The 17,725-nt window shown below is 34.2% G+C and overlaps 1 protein-coding gene across 7 annotated transcripts in view; it reads left to right on the top strand.

Annotated features, from left to right (window-relative positions):
- LOC125062481 (period circadian protein) overlaps positions 1 to 17,725 on the top strand; it is a 30,827-nt gene that overhangs the window by 7,923 nt on the left and 5,179 nt on the right. For 4 of the 7 annotated variants that reach the window (XM_047668459.1, XM_047668456.1, XM_047668455.1 and 1 more), the window contains 17 exons: positions 2,083 to 2,158; positions 2,568 to 2,786; positions 4,043 to 4,271; positions 4,724 to 4,835; positions 5,538 to 5,651; positions 6,628 to 6,777; positions 7,615 to 7,748; positions 8,558 to 8,650; positions 9,185 to 9,328; positions 10,034 to 10,211; positions 10,532 to 10,667; positions 11,045 to 11,137; positions 11,283 to 11,384; positions 11,507 to 11,736; positions 14,781 to 14,918; positions 15,532 to 15,684; positions 16,978 to 17,103. In XM_047668459.1, coding sequence (XP_047524415.1) covers positions 2,083 to 2,158; positions 2,568 to 2,786; positions 4,043 to 4,271; positions 4,724 to 4,835; positions 5,538 to 5,651; positions 6,628 to 6,777; positions 7,615 to 7,748; positions 8,558 to 8,650; positions 9,185 to 9,328; positions 10,034 to 10,211; positions 10,532 to 10,667; positions 11,045 to 11,137; positions 11,283 to 11,384; positions 11,507 to 11,736; positions 14,781 to 14,918; positions 15,532 to 15,684; positions 16,978 to 17,103 — 2,427 coding nt within the window. Of the gene's footprint in view, positions 1 to 2,082; positions 2,159 to 2,567; positions 2,787 to 4,042; positions 4,272 to 4,723; positions 4,836 to 5,537; positions 5,652 to 6,627; positions 6,778 to 7,614; positions 7,749 to 8,557; positions 8,651 to 9,184; positions 9,329 to 10,033; positions 10,212 to 10,531; positions 10,668 to 11,044; positions 11,138 to 11,282; positions 11,385 to 11,506; positions 11,737 to 14,780; positions 14,919 to 15,531; positions 15,685 to 16,977; positions 17,104 to 17,725 lie in introns of those variants that run through there. The other 3 variants (XM_047668458.1, XM_047668460.1, XM_047668461.1) reach the window with 3 other exon arrangements.

A 17,725-nucleotide genomic window follows, 5' to 3' on the forward strand; every position in this document is an offset into this window, starting at 1 on the left:
TTCAAAATCACTGCTAAATTCACATTATTATTGTGACTACACTCTTCAATTGTACTTGTTGTTTTTCATGAAACTTTGGAAAACACAAAGTTGTGGTTTGCCGACACTATATTGACGTCATCGATCGACTGCATTTGCCTAGCTGTTTGATCAACTGGCTGAACATCTTTCAGGCCGCTAGGTAAACGGCGCCGTTTAGTTAAGAGTATAGGCTGTTGATTGTACGGCTAATTAAGCTAGTTGGCTGCGACATAATCACCTCATTGGCGATAGGTGTTTTCGGCACAATGTAAAGTGTAGAGGATAATGGACTGCTTGATGGTCTAGCTGTCCAAATCTCAACATCTCATCAAACTCTTTCTTAACTGCACAAAGCTATTGTGAAGCGATATGACGTAGTCAAGCTGACATAGGTGGATCACAGAGTATTAACGAAATGCTTAGTAGACTGTTCGAGTTGCTCTGCGGTGAAATGGAAAATTTTAATCATTCTGTTGCGTAACGAAACGTTTACGTACCAAAATTAATTCCTGTTGCGAAAGCGGGAGCGTGAGCGATTACGTTTGCGATACCTATCGCGACCAACACGTGCGTTAGCTGTATGAGCGGTTAAGAGCGCCTTTTTTTTTTTTTTTTTTTTTAATATTATGGTAAGAGCGCCTTTAGGTGTGTGATTCTTTGCCTGCTGATGAGAAAAAAAAAGTTTCTTATTTTGTATAAGTAGGTACGCAAATGCCAGTGTATAACAATCCTTATAAAAAGTTAAATACCAAGGTTTAAACTTCAAGGAAAGCATTGCGACAACTTCTCAGGCACGTTTTCTAAAAGAGAATTTGATTATACTCTGAGACGGAAAGTTGAAAGTTTTTTCAAGTAAAAACGTGAACAAGCCACAAAAGGGACTAATACAATGAAATGTTTTTGCACAAACAGAAAGTTTATAACCAAGAATTTAGCAATGTCGTGTATATGCTTTTGGTTGATAGTCGCTGTAAGTGGCTTCATCTGTGTTGAGTAAAATAACTCTAGCGATTTTTTGTTCCAACATTGCCACTTTTTAATTGTCTCGTTAATTGTTGCAGTCTAAGTTTTTTATTTTAAATTATTTTGTATATTTTTTCACCTGTACATGCTGTTGTTTTTTCTTACAAGAACATTTAAAAAGTAGCTCGCTCGTCTAAGTAAGGAAGTTTGCGAAGTATAATTGCGTGCTTCAACGATACACTGTGTATTGATACGCACGTATATACGTGCTGATACAGGTATCGCGTCGAATACGTCCCATCGGTCTATAAGAGATGAGTTTTATTAATATCATCTGCGTTGGTCAGGCTCAATAATCAGCATTCGGGGTCGTATATGTCTGAAGGACTTTTGCACTGCATAGTTAGTTTTGCATACAAAACACACAGAACACTTTATATTAATAGAACGGGGCAAGCGGGCAGGATACTCGTCTGATGTTCAAGGGATCGTCCATGGAAACTTTATGAGAGGACTCGCGAGTCTTAAGAATTGGTACGCTCTTTCTTGAAGGACCCTAAGTCGAATTGGTTCGGAAATACTTCACATAGTGAAACAGAACACACTTATCGCTTTCTAGCGATCCCCTACGACGAATTAAAATAAATTTTATGTTTCATATTTTATTTTTTTTCATATTTTTATTATTCTTCTTTTTAACTTCCCGCTAAGAAAATTGAAATATTTCGAAAATCGAGTTTTTAACAGATGTTGACGTTTAGAGGTTCTAGGAAGCCTCCCCGAATGTTTCCGCGGTGAAGTCCGTATGGATAAATTTTCATAAAAGTAAAACAGCAATAAAAAAATGAAGGAACGTAATAAATAAATTTCGCATCGAATGGTGGTAGTTTCATGTCGATACGATCAGTGGTTTAGGCGTGAAGGAGCCTCAAACGAAGACCATTTTTCTTTTATATATATAGATTTATGTTAGCGAAATAAATAGTACTTATTTATAGTCGAGTTGAATATATTTTTTCATCGCAGTGTATAAGTATAGTATTTTATTTAAACGTAAACCACTGACAGGATGTTCAAATCGATAATATTCGTTTTCAGGACCGGAACACCTTCGCATCACAAATAACGAACGGTGTTGCTATCCCAAAAATTGTACATCGTACTCATCACAAAGGTAACTTTTATTATAATATAATAAATTGTGCCATTATTTATTTATTTATTTATTCCGTGCTTGGTGTCCGTCTTTGCATTGCTGTGTATGTATTGCCTTACATTAAAATAAATTTCATTTCGAACCTTTGATAAAAAATATTTTTTTAGTACATGATTCTTACAGTTTCACTAGCATTTAATTTGCGATTTTGAATTATTGTTGTTCAAGAAAATAAAATAAATTAAAAAAAAAATTAAAAAAGAAAATATAATAATTCTAGTAAATTATTTGTTAAATCTAAAGCTTAAACTACGTAAAAATCTTTTAAAGTTATACTTCTTAAGTAGAATAATAATTATATTGTCTTTTTACTAATGAAATACTCTTATGTACTAATGAAAATTTATTGACCTTTTGTCAATTTCAGATAATATAAAACTTTCGTTTTCGAAAAGTAGCACACTTTCCACTATGGTGTGTCGGATTCGCCTATACCGTGGGCTGGGAGTTGGATTCGGTGTAAAGGCTCGAATTGTTTCCTTTATGCCGTTCTTACTTAAACTATCCTTCAGAAATATAAGTGATGAGGATGGCGAGGTTATGTATTTACTTGTGCAGGCAACTCCGTTCTTTCCAGCTTTTAAAGGTACTGTTTGTTATTTAACTTAGGGAAATTACAGCGTTCTAACCCGGCTGTGCCAATTGATTTTCCATTCTATATGTAAATAACATTAGCTCATACGGTAATGTTAATATCGGAAACCGTTTGACACCCAAATTCGACATCGTGTCTTGTAATTTCTAACATACAAACACTATTAAATAAATTTATAAAGGCACTATTTAGACAATTTCTAATACAGGCTAATAAAATCTACCAAGAAACCAAAATTATGATTCAACAACTATATGTTTATAGCACCTGTATCTTAATTTATAAAAAATCAACAACTCTCTACATACATATAAATTACCGTCTTAAATTCGTAATATTACATTGGGACGGCTGATGGCGACGTGTATCTCTTTCGTATATACATATTAATATATGTATTAAGTTTCTCATGTATACTCGTATAAAAATACATTTTTGGAATGAGAAATAAAGTTCTTTAAACATTAATTAGTTGTAGCGCTTCTGCATTATTATTAGTCTTAAAGTGGTCTAGTCTGGTCAAACCAGTTTTACCCAAAAACGGCGACTTAACTAAAGGTAAAATTCCATCAAAATAGCGTGCACCACATTGTTCAAAACACGTACTAAGGGAGTATCGCGTTTGTCTTCTGTCTCCACCGGCAATGCTGTGTGTAACTTTTGTGAGCCCACAGTGCATACTAGTTCACTGGAAGATTTTCTGCCGACAGTTGCTAATATGGACGGGCAGGAACACGGTGTGCTTTGTAATAAATTCCTGATCATTCAAAAAATTAGTTGGCATAGTGCACGCACTACGCATAGACATGAGTCTACTACTTATACCGTGTGCGCGCACACAAGTGCACAGTTGTGTGCGAACTTTGCCAAAATATTCGCGTATAATTTTTTATTGTTCGCTTGAGTGAGTCGACCAAATCAAACATTTGTATCGTACGCTGTGCAACACTGTGCCGCAGTATAGCACACTGGTGGAATCTTACCTTAAAATACCGAACTGTGAATTATGGAACTCAGTCAAAATCTGTTATAAGGACATCGAAGGGACTACACATATTTGGTCGTAAAAACCGATAGTCGTAACAGCCGATGACTTTGTTAAGTACCTAATACAATAGAATTTAGCCGGGACCTTTTATTTTGGTCAATATAACCAGTATGTTGTTCTTATCGATGTCGTCGTAAACGGTTTGTAATTACATTCCTGTAATTAGTTCTATGATTCACAGTTTTCGTAATTGTTTCAGTTCCAAACGAAATTGTACCGAAACCTGTACCGTTCGTTATAAGACACGCGGCAAATGGAGATATAAAGTACATAGATCCTGAATCTGTTCCGTACTTGGGATATTCACCTCAAGATATATTAAATATGGATGCACTTCATCTATACCATCCACACGATCTTGCATATTTAAGACAAGTGTACGAAACTATTGTTAAGGAGGGTGGTGTGACGAAATCTAAACCATACAGGTATAAATGATATCTCCGTTAAATCTTTCATATTGGCCCAAAGTAAGATAACTAACAGTTCTATAGTTTAATTTTTATATGTATATTTTAACTGCCGTATTTGCAAAAAGGTCTACAAATTGTGGCCACCGTTTGTTTGTTTCTTCTATCTTATCGTAATAAAAATATATAAAACATTTATAAATAATATAAATTTATTGGTTACAAAATAAAAAATGTGTGCGTGTACAAGTGTACACACGTAAGAAGTGAAACTTCTTTATGACCTTATTTTTCGAAAAATGATCTACTAACAAAGTTAAATTAGATAAAGTTTAACAAAAGGCTTTTATTATCATAGACATGAATACAAATACTATTATTTAATTTTACCTTATTACTACTAAGTGTCCATTTATTTTGAATCAATATTCTCGTATTATTACAGTGTTTTCTCTTGTAATTGTTTACAGAATGATGACTCAAAATGGTGACTATGTTAAACTCGAGACCGAGTGGTCGTCATTTATAAACCCGTGGTCAAGAAAATTGGAATTCATTATTGGAAAACATACGCTGATTGAAGTAAGTCAAAATGATTTATATGATTACGCGATTAACAAATTATAAATTTTTTTTCATATAGCAACACTGGTAAAAGCATACGCTAATTGGAGAGCTTTACTTTATTTTTTCCAGAACGTACAAATCAAAATAAAATTTGAATTTAAAGGAAAATAAAGGAAAATGCGATTTCAATTAGAATTAAATAGTAATGTATTGCGATTTAGTTCACCTTAGCCAATTACTATAATACCTTCATGATTTCATTAATATTCAACATAGATTATCCAAATGATTCGGTATTATATATAGCCAATCGTAAAAATCTAGTCGGAAAGTACCCATCTCCTGTTTTATTTATGCTGTGGCCTAGTAGACTACTGCCAACAGCGATAGCGATTCCGGCATAATTTACTTTAGAGTTGAGATCATTATGGTTAGTTTGATATTCGATGCAGTGCTTCTGAACAGTAAATTGGCGCTTTGGCTATACCATGAGTTTTTGTACTGAGTTACCTTACGCATATTAAAAGAAATCGAAATCGGGTACAAATACGTATCACTATCGCTCTTATTATTTGACGTTAAAAGGCTAGCAAGTAGAGTTCCGACGCAGTTACTGATGCTTAGTAAACAGTGTAAGATTTATTATTGTAAATAAACTTTATTATGGTAAAGTAAACGACAATTGCAACTCTTTAAACATAGGAATAATATTTTCAGGGCCCAACTAATCCTGATGTATTTCAATGTGCTGAAAAGCCTATGAAATTATCTGAAGATGATAAGGCCAAAGCTCAAGCCATGAGAGAAAGCATAGTTAAGGTCATGAATAAGGTAAGAAAAATTAAAAAAATATATATTTATATGTTTTTATAGAACACGGGGCAAATAGACAGGAGGCTCAACTGAGTGATACCGCTGCCCTTGGACACATACTGCCAGAAGTCGCTCTCAAGTGCGTTGCCGGCAAAAAAGGCCTTAATAACGCTCAGTTGTGGAACCACGGACGCCGTAGTAAGACGGATAGAATTTCGTATTCTCTTGACCTTCAAAGATGAAACTCTGCAGGTCCGAACACACTTTTCTTCGTATCGCCAAGGAATCAAGCCGCGCAGAAAGCGGGTAGTTGTGGAGCTGAATAAATGCTTTATACAGTTGGAAGCGATGGAAGTGAAGTACCATCGCTCACACCACGCTCCTTGGATACTTATTTATAGCCTTTGCTTCCAAATAAGTAGAGTTTCTTCGAAGAGAGGAGTTGCGACGAAGGGTGATTTTTTAGCGGAATTTGCGCTAACTTGTGTTTTCTTGGGGTTAAGTTGGACCCAAGTCCGATACCCCGCTTAGCTTAGTTTCGTCTTAAAACACAAATTTTTTCCAGTATTTTTTGATTTCTACCCGAGAAATACCAGCATGGCAAGTGTAAAGAGACCCTAGTGCTATACATATAAATATATTCGTAATAATACTTAAAAGTCAATTTGAACTATAATACCATATCATGAATTTCAAGTGTTAGTGGAGGGGTTCCGGGAAGGTAAATTTTTATTTTTTGACATACTGATTTGTTGTCTTATCAACTTTCTTTTTTTATCTTACAAGCTAGACCGGTGTCCCGAATAGCAGAATAAGTATTTAAAAAAAATAAAGAATCGACTGTTAGGCGGTACGATGTTCGCCAGGCCAGCTAGTCTATAATAAAAACTGTGTTTTCGTTTGTACGACGCGTGTTTTCCTTCAATCACTATAAACCATATAAGTATGCTTATAAAAATTATAACTGATGCCTTATTGATGCGTTTTTGTTTAGATATTAACAAAGCCAGCGGAAGCAGCAAAGCAACAAATGACCAAACGCTGCCAAGATTTAGCCTCGTTCATGGAAGGTCTAATAGACGAAGCCCCAACGAACGACGAAGACATCTGTGTTGATATTAAGGAGCCTGATAGCGCCTGTTATGTAAGTACTATGTGAAAGAAAAGGACAACATCATGAGTTGTATGATAAAAAATATGTTTTTATAGTAATATAGAACAGGTTTAAACGGGCAGGATGCTCACCTGAAGCTAAAGCTTAGGTTTCCTAGAAAAGAGGTGCCGTTTACTAACGGCCGTCATTTTACGGTAACAACCGTATAACGGCCATATTTACTTTTTAACACAATGCAAAAAAACATAATTTTCGCCCGTCCAAGTCACGTTTTCGCTCATTGTATTAATTAAATATGGGCACCGCTACACGCGAAAAACGTTGAACTAATGTTTATCACCGCTATGACGGCCGTCATGCAAATGCCAGCACTGCTATTTGACGTTACGGTGACACTCAACGTTCTCTAGGAAACCTACTCCGATGTTATTTATAGACAACGTATGGGTGACGTCACCCAATGCTATTACGCTAGATAACGGCACCGATTTTCTAGGAAACCTAAGCTTAAGTCATACAGGTTCGAGTGCGCTCGCGTTTTTTATATAAAAAATGTGAATATCTGACAAATGTTACTACTGAACAGTTTAATTCATCTCGCAAAACTAAGAAACTACCGAAAATAATTGAATTCTAAGCAGTGTTGGCGTAGTTCCTGGACTGCGTAATCGGACTAGACTGAGGCCTGATTCAGCCTGAGCCTCGGGCATTCCGATTACAGATTGGTACCAATGCTGTGTCGTGATAATTTCCTTAATAGGCAAAAAACATTTTGCTTATTAAAAAAATATCATGATACTGGACACGTCAAATAAAGGACGAAACGGGCATAGCTAGTTACTAACTGATTTTTTATATTTTTGACAGGACTTTTCAGTTCAGGAGCGTGATTCCGTAATGCTTGGCGGAATTTCTCCTCATCGCGATTATCAAGATAGCAAGTCTAGTGCTGAAACACAAATAAGTTACAAGCAACTTAATTACAGCCACACATTACAAAGGTCAGTCAAGTCAAAATATTTTTATTACATATTATTTGCATTATTATTTACCATTTTAGTTAATCCATGTGGGTTTGTATAGGTCGGTTATCGAAAGCTGGCGCGTTCACAGTACTAACACTAATGCAATTTCACTATACAGTATGTTTAAAAATATAACTTTTTTTCCAAGCTATATATTTTAGTCTATTCTGGTTTTAGTAAGGTTGGGTGGGTTGTAAATAAATAAAAATGGGTCAAATACATATAAATATTATGTGCATACGAGGGTGGATCCAAAAGTTCTAAGCCCGACCAAGAACGTAAAAGAGTAGTTTGTGTAAATAGTTTTTCATTTTTCGACATAAGCTCCATCTAGCTCAACACACTTCACTTTTACTTCACTAACTATTCTTTCAATACTCCTCTTAGAAACCCCGGTCGCATCTGATGGCAAATTAAATATAACATTTTTTCATTAAACTGTTTTTATCAAGATGCTTAAAATAATTAAAATCATTGTGCACCATTTCACGAGATTGCCCTGGTAATGTTTGAAAAAAGATCAACATGTACAGTAAAGATCAACATAAACAATAGCAAAAGAAAAACAATAACTGTCTCTTTTATACTCATAAGCTTGACCGAGCGCGAGAGAGACGGACAGTCTTTTCATGATGTATTTCAATTTGACATCACGTCTCGCGCTTATTCACAGACACTACACAAGCACAAAGTGTACATGTGTTGAAGCCGCCAGCTTTAGATAACATACTTATACCCACTTGGACATATATTTGTATATATAATTATATTTATTTTGTTTCAAGGTACTTTGACAGCTATTTACCTTACTCAGAATATGGAAATTTAGATTCTGGAGTGGACCAGTCGTCGTCTGAAAGAAAGTCTAACTCTGTCGGGTGATAATTTTATTTATTACTATGTTATATATATATGCAACCAAATATTTATATTCAAACTTTTGACTTATAAATCATATCTGTCAGACAAAAGATACATGAACGATATGGTTTAGTTGGACTTTTCATGTAGAGTAATACTTTTTACATTTGAATAATCTTCAAGGAAAAGCAAGGCAAATTATTGCCTTCATTAAAGTTACGTAAAATTTAATTTGTTCATTATTTTAAAAGGTGATTTTATTCACATGACATTAATTGTCAAATCCTTAAAAACTATTTTATTTTGACTACGCAATACAAAGATTTACAAAAGTAAACTAAAGCTTATTTCTGAAATGACCAACATATTATAGTTTGAAATAGGTAATTGATGCATGGTATATGATAAAAAAATATGTATAACCTAGATGTGTTCTTTGCCCGTATAAAATTAAATATTCAAAAAGTCAAAAAACCATAGAGGCAGATATTAAGAGTTAGATTTTCTTCTGTATGTAAAGAAGGTAAGCGTCATAAAAGATAAAATTTCAGGATAATTTCGCCACGGGATCTGGTAGATTCTGGTGATATGACCAGTTCGTGCGATTCGAGTGCAGCCCATTTGTCAAATACTACTACTCCTGTCACCCTGGGAAACTACACATCTATCAGATTGACAGAGACTGCTTTAAACAAGTAAGTTTTTGAAATTGTATTTGTACAATTTCATGAAATCCTTCGAGCAAATTGTTCCTAATAATTCTAAATGTTTGACAATTTAAATTAGTAGAAATCAGTTATTCCCGCTGACAATTAAGAAGAATCAAGAAGGTAGCTTCTCATCGAATACGTTAGATCCATCTTTAGCTCTTGACTAAAGATTGATACGATGTTACGGTTCCACAATCGATGTTTTATCCAGGATCAGACCATTTTATACAAAGCCGTGTTTAGTTTTAATATTAATCATCTAAATTTGTTGTTACTGTCAGATTCCATTGTCATTATGCCACAGAGCTCATAAATTAACAACTTGAAAGTCTAATCAGTTTAAATCCGGTAATACTTGTGGTTTATTCGATTACACATTATTTATAGATCTACAAATTAACGACTAGTAAAACCGTTAGTTTAGAACTAATTTGACTTGTTATTTTATAGGATCTGTGACATAATGAGATCGTCATGTGTCAATCTTAACTTCCACAGTTGACAGACGTACAGGCTTGTGTAAAAGGAAGTAAAGAGATACAATTTCTTTACATATACCATTATTTAATGTCATCCAGATCTGCTAATGCTATGTAATGATTTGGATGTAATTTATTGTTACTACTTATATACCCTGAGTAAAGTTAAGTATCCGACATAAATAAAAACTGAATTTAATATTATTTCTAGGCATAACTCGATTATGGAGAAAGAGTTAATGAAGATTCATAAGCAGATCAAATTATTAAACAAAGATGAAAAAAAAAAGTCTTCGAAGGAATCCAGGCTCAAGAAGAAGGAACATCTTGCGCGTTGTAATGCATCTTTCTTCTCCACATCTGCTAGGATATCTACTGTTGATTCCGAGGTAATTAAAGCTTTAACAAATGTATTATATCTCTAAGCTAAACATGTGTATTCAACTTAAAGAAATTACTTTGCTATGCGTTTATACAATTTACGACTGCGTCTTAAAGTGCTTAATTTTAAAGGACCACATTGCCCGTGTGTGTTACTTTGTATAAAATTATATAATTTACAAGACGTTTTTATGATATGTTATATATTAATGTTATATAGTATATAACTGTCACTTGTTTATGTGCTAAGTTTTTGTGAGAAATAAATAAAGATTATTATTAATATTAATGATATCTTAACATGTTAACAACAAGTAACATTTTCCAGTCTATTGGCCTGAAGCGTTCGTCCAAGCAATCAGATATTGCTAACATCAAGCAGAGGTGTGCTACTGTGAAGTTGCCAAGACGGCACGACAATACGGACGACGTTCGGCCTTCAACCTCGCAGAACAATACCACTAGTAAGTTTTAAATATACTGAAAAAAAATTAAAATTGTCTCTTTCTAATTTTCCATGTTACAATATGCTTACTATGTTTTTAGTCATATTTTATCTATGTATGGCTTTCGAAAGAGAGTCTGATGCCTGATCTTTCAATGTATCTGTAGAGCCAGGGGGCAAATTGGGTTTGCAATGTTTCGATGTCGATAATAATAAAACTTGACTTAAAAAGTTTTTTTAATAGACAGGTACTTGAGATTTATAAGTCTAAGATGTGTAAATCTAATAGATTTACAAATCATAAAACAGATACATAAATCTGAGGCCCAGACCCAAAAAGAAAGGTTGTAGCGCCACTGATTTTTTTTACTTGAGATAATTATTTGGTTTTTCCAGTATCTGCTCCAATGATCCCCGCTGTGAACAACATGGATAACTTCTTCCTTGGTATTCCTCAACCGATGTCTTTAGTGAACCCTGCAGTTACAGGTAAATATTAGGCTTCGGAGAACATTGAATTTTGATATTGAGGGTGGAATAGACAGATTGTTCGAGTAGCCGGTGGGGTGTAACGTGAAGAATAATATTATTACAACTTAAATTTTTTAATTTATTAAAATTTAAAAAATATCAGGTATGGTTCCCGTTTGCTACGTGCCTGCAACGCCACAGCAATTGTCAGGGGACGGAACGATAAACAAACCTAATCAAAACACCGTCAATCAGGCATTTGCTGGTAAGTGTAATTTTTTTTTACTCTTTTTAAATCGTTTCTTTCATAGGAGAAATATTCTTTTAAATCTTGTTGGTTGTTACACTATGTAGATTTAGACTTTAGAGGATATGTATTATTTACAGTGCCTTGTGTAATGTATGGTCAGCCGATTTATAGTACCCCGTTATTATTTCCGGCGGTAAACCCACAAATGCAACAGATGCAGAACATGCAACAGATTCAGCATATGCAACAAATGCAGCACATGCATCAAATGCAACAAATGCAACAGATGCAGCAAGATTTTATGACACAAAACTTTGATACAGCGACAATGCATTCCCTAAAACTGCCAAACACCACTTATCAGGAGGTGAGAAATATTTCGTGTGTCACTCGTTCAAATGGGGTTGTAACACATTGAGGTTGAAAACGTGTACGCGCGTGAAATAGTTTTAAGACTAATCCCAGAGCTAAACAGAATAGTATATTTCATTACGAGTGCGGAAAGCTTGTCATTGCAAAGAGTTCCGACAAATGTCTACCCGAGCCGAGGCGCAGCCGAAGGTGAGGGTTGACAGTCGGAACAAGTTGCAATGATGGTTCCGCACGTGTACTGAACGACTATTTTTAATACAGTTGCGAAAAAATTAAGCAATTTAATAAAATAATAAAAACACAATAAACTCAACTAACTAATCATTTATTTCTTATAAAAGTTATAATTCACATATACATTGAAATTGGTACAGTTTTTTATACTAACTGGGGAAGTTTTAGGTTGCATATTTACTGTTTGAGACAAACTATTATTAATTTCGTATGATTGTTCATGTATGCTTGTCAAAGGTGTTATACAATGGCGTTTGCTAGTTGATGGAATTGGATCTGATGAATTATCATTATTAACGAAGGTAGATGGACGAACGTTCTCTTCAGTATTGTCATGTGAAGGAGACGGACTGGACTTTAAATTAATGGATTGTGTGATTTTTTCCCCAGTTTCTAGTTTGTTGTTTAATGAATCAGCAATATAGCCTTCTGCAACTTTGTCTGACTTCCAACCTCCTAGTCGGTTTAAGGACGTCAAATTGGCTCCTGAATCCGCCAATAATGTAGCAGAGGTCCTCCTGAAGCTGTGCCCAGTATAATACTCAGCATCCGGCAGACCAAGAAACGTAGCTATTTCTTTTGGGATATTACCAAATTTGTTTATCCCGATTGCTTGAGCTGTACACTTTCCTTTTTGATAATTTTGGAAAAAACGGTCGGTTTTTGCTTTTTGGGACCGCTGATTCATAAATTTTTGCACTATTCTAAGAAAATCTCCTTCAACAACAAAGCTTCTCGGTATCTTATTTTTTGTATTCGGAATCTTGATTAGTAGCATTTTTCCATGGGCTTCAATATCTTTTAAAGTAATATTGGCTAACTCCTCTCTGCGGCAAGCTCCAACAACGCCAAAAATCAGCGCAACCTACAAAAAAAAGGGATTTGATTAATATTTTTTTAAATAATATATTGACTGTATTTTGCGATTTCGTAAACTGAATACTAAAGAAAAATATAAGTATTTATTAATAAATTACCTTTGTGGCTAAATAACGATCATCGGAAGCTTCGTTCAAAAACCTTTCCACTTCATTCGATGTTAATATTTTCGACTTTTTAGTTGTAAAACCGTCTGATTGAGAAAGCTTTTAGTTTTGGGTATTCACTTATATCCACGTTGTTCCTTATTTTCAGCATACTTTACGTAGAAGGTTTTAATTTTTCTGAGAGTTCGTAGAAGTATGCCAACATAACATTTTCTGAAAAACTATTTCCTTTTTTCTCTTCTCTCCACGTAATAAATTCGTCGTATGTAGACTTTTTGACTATTCCGGTAAAATGTTCTCCGAAGCATTTTGTGCAATTATACTGAGTTCCGGTGGTGTTAATTCAAACAAACAACTACACTCGCAAGAACAATTTTGGAAAATGGGGCCAACCGTAAAAGAATATAATCAGAGTTTTTTTTTTGTTTACACCCATTCTGGGTAGGCAAAGGGAACTATGCCCATACAGCCAAATCTTCAGTAGAATTTTTTTATTGATATGAAATGAAAATGAAATTTAAACAGATGAAATGAAATGAAACCCAACCTAACTCATTGAATCAAATCATTAAATCTGATATTTAAACAAATTAGTAGCTTCTTTAAAGAAATATATGCATGAATCATACACACTTCTATGATTTTTTTTAGTAAAAACTTCGTGGTTGGTTTTTTCTTTTTAATAGACATTATTTTGACAGTTGGGAAAGAGAACGCACGAGTTCGGAAATAGTAAAGAAAAAGCACGAGTGTGTAATAGGCCACATCCCGAACGCTATACGTCCCTGCAATACGCCACTTTTTGAGCAACTGTATTAAAAATTAGTTTTCGTATCTATTCCAACGTTATTATTATGTCTAATGTGTAAAAGTAAAATTAGCACGAATTATTTTATGTTGACGTCAATATTTATACATACGTAATTTCACGACCCCGTTTGAAGGATTAGTTTTTTTTAGTTAATGATTGCTATTGCAATGCCTTTGAAATATTTTGATCGGCATTGATAGAAATTTACATTAACAACCCTGCCAAATCTTTTCTAAAACAGCTAACCCGTTAGGATCAATCGGTTGGTTGCTCCGGTGTTATTAAAATAATGTATGTAATAGAGGTATTGCGTATGTATTATGAATATAGTTAATACAATTCAATGATTGATATTTGCAGACACTTTGGATATTGTGCTTTTTTATTCATGTTACCGGTAAAACTGCAATATGGGAAACAATTTTAAATTAGTATTTATTATTTAGACAATATTGGTATACATTTGTAATGTATGTCCCAAAAAATTGTTACCTAAGTAATATGAGTATTTAAGACAGTACTGCAGATAATATATGAAAATTATATCTGTCGATTAATTCGTATAAGTATTTAGCGAGTAGAGAGAACTTATAAAAGGGAAGTATAAATTTTGTTTGCCTATTCCGCATACTTTCAATTATTTGATTTTGTTTATCCTGAATGCAGTTTCGTAGCTAACGAACAGCGCTCTTCTTAGCAATGCTTAATTTGTGTACATTTCTTTTGTAATCGAACACCATATAGAGTTGTTTTGCTTATAAAAACAAAAACAAAACAAACTCAAACTCAAAAATATCTTTATTCATATAGGTAAACCAGTACACTTATGAATCGTCAACAACGCACTGAATTTGAACTTAAATTTACCGAAATGGGAAATACAATAATTGCTATTCTTGTGTGGGATCATAAATTAAAATATATAAAATGTATAATTGTGTCGATGGCCATTAATTTGGCCTGTGTGTGCTGGTTGCGAAATGTATTCATGATTGCAATAATTCGCAGGCTTGTAAACTCACTTTTCCAACGAAGAGTAAGTCGATCACTACAGCAGTATTGAAAGAGGAACGGGGAGGAAAACTGACTCAATCAAAGAAAGAAGGAAGTGGTGATAGTCGTTCATCAGCCGCTGTTTCCCTGCTGGTATGTTTCTCAAGACTTCAATTTTTTAATGTGTACTTGGTATATCATTTTGATAAATCTCGTAGGGTTCAGCCTGCGTTTGCAATATAAGCGGCAAAAATGTAATCATTTACGACATCACATTAGAAACCTCAAAAAATAACAGTATTTCTCCAATATTTTATGAATGTTATTCATATATACATATAAACCTCTTCAATCAGTCTATATATTTAAAAAAATCGCATCAAAATCCGTTGCGTAGTTTTAAAGATTAAGGCATACATAGGGATATAGGGACAGAGAAAGCGACTTGTTTTATACTATGTAGTGATAACGTGAGACTTTGTTTAATCTTTGTGATACGAAGCTTTCATGATAAGCGTAGTACTTAGATAAAAAAGTAATATTTAGTAAAAGACTGTAATCACACGAAATTACACATTTGTATACATAACTTTAGGTTCTCTCGTATGGAGATTAATATTTATGTAAGATATGTATGAGTTTCTTACTTTCGCCTTCGAGTATTATAGTGTTTGAGCGGTTGATAATTCAATAATTCTCAATCACACATATTTTATATGAAAATAAACGGCAGGTCCATCTTTTCACGTGCTATTGATATTTACAGAGTACAAAAACCAGCGAAAGCAAAATAAAGACAAGAGTGACAAACAGCGAAGATACAGTTGACAAAACTGATGAGGAATCGAGCTATTCTTCGTTCTATTCCAACTTCTTTAAGAGCGAATCGGGAAGTGCAGAAGACAGTGATGTTAAAAAGGTATGTCGACAAATAAAAATACATTACATTACATATGTATCCTATTGTAAACATTTATATTAAAAAAAAAAAAATATTGGTTGTTTGTAAAGTAGGTTTACGATCGAGATGTTTACGTGATAACGTCTTATTGGTGATATAAGTTTTTGGGAAGTAAGGAATTAATGAAGATAACAATTTTTTCAAATTTTAAATTACATCTATCGTTTTATTCACACTTTTGATGATAAATTTCGGGTGTAAATGACAAGCGCTCGAGATGAGACGGGAGATCGGTCCGTCTCTCTCTCGTTATACCTGCGATCGCGCTCGTGAGGTTTTGGTGTGACACAAGTTTCTGAACATGTCACCCGACTAAAACGATTTTAAAGACTTTATCACGTCAAAAACTTATGGAAAATTTATTAATTAAGCATTTCCTAACCAATTCAACTTAGGGTCCTTATAGAAAAGAGCGATCTAATTAAAAGGAGAGTAAAGCAGCCCTGTTACATTGAGGATGTCACTTAACATCAGATGAGCCCCTTGCTAGTATTCTCCGGTTCTATAAAAAAAAGTTCCTTTCAAGAGAGCACGATCCACTATACAAAAATAATGCGTAACAACTAAAGAGCGCCCGTCGCCAGTTACACCTTTCCTCGCTGCTTTTCGGTGTTATACGACATCGTCAACCAGAATGCCTTAAGAACCATCGTGAACCAGGCAGCTGAAACTGACAGGCGACGTACACGACGAACGAAAAACGTTACGGCGCGTACATTGGTCAATAATCCCCAAAAATTGCGTGACGTATTACTTGAACGCTCCCAAACATAATAAAAAAAAGGGTGTGTGTACTTATGTACGCGCGTAAGAAGTTATACTACTTTGGCATTATTACGAGTACAAATAGTATTTGATTGCATGCAAATAATTAATTACAATTAAATTATCAAAGATTGGAAAAGGAGTCATTATAGTCAATAAAGTTCAGTCTACATTTGAAAAATTAAATAAATAAATATTTATTATTATTTATTTAATTTTACATTAATTGTTACATTAAATGTAACATAAATTCTATTATTATTCAAATGTTGTTTTTAAATTATGTCCAATGCCGTAGCATCTTCCGGGGCAACTTCATTCTGTTAATTTTGTGTCACGGTGCGCGCGCATCGTAAAATTTCAATCTAATCAATTTTTCATAACGCGCCTAAAGAAGTATAACTTCAAACATAAAAAATTGTATAGGTTCTGTATCACTCATACATAAACTTTTAAACCGGTTTTTAAAACCGTTTGACGAGATAGTTAACTATCTCGTCAAATAGTCCATTGTTGTTTCAGCTTTGGACAGGCGCATCCAGTTCCTTTGATAAGACTAAAGGTGCTTCTAAGACGTCTAGACGAAAGATGGACCCTCCCTGGATGGAGAAAGTAAGTCTACATTTAAAATGCATTTTGCGACAGCAAAAATCATGTATCTCTATATATTTATAATATAAAAATGAATCGCAAAATGTGTTGGTAAGCGCATAACTCAACAACGCCTGGACCAATTTGGCCAATTCTTTTTTTTAAATGTTCGTTGAAGTTCAAAGATGGTTTTTACGGCGAGAAAAATTCGAATAATTGCCGGGAAAACCCTAAAAACAGCCCTTTTCTTTTTCCCATACAAATGTTTTCTAACTAAAACGTAGTCAATTTGAGCTTTATTGCTATTGTATTAAGTTCATATTAAATTACAAGCAATCACTGTTGTCTAAGCAATGTAGGTGTGTTCCTTACATCAAAGATCATATCTATCAAAACAGTGTGCGTGTGTGCGTTGGAGCACAGAATACATCGTTGGATGAGTTTAATGTCGCGTTCCGAAACTCGGGTTTCTTATGAATTACTTTCGGCACGCAAGATAGAATGTATCAGTGTTCACGTTATTACATCAGTCAGAATCAGACCAAACTCCGATCTGAAGAGTATATTCACCTTCGAGATGCGATTAATACTGATGGAAATGCACAGATTGTCGGTCGGATGACTATTCTTCCAGCAAGCATCG

This window comes from Pieris napi, chromosome Z (assembly GCF_905475465.1).
Source record: "Pieris napi chromosome Z, ilPieNapi1.2, whole genome shotgun sequence".
NCBI lineage: Eukaryota > Metazoa > Arthropoda > Insecta > Lepidoptera > Pieridae > Pieris > Pieris napi.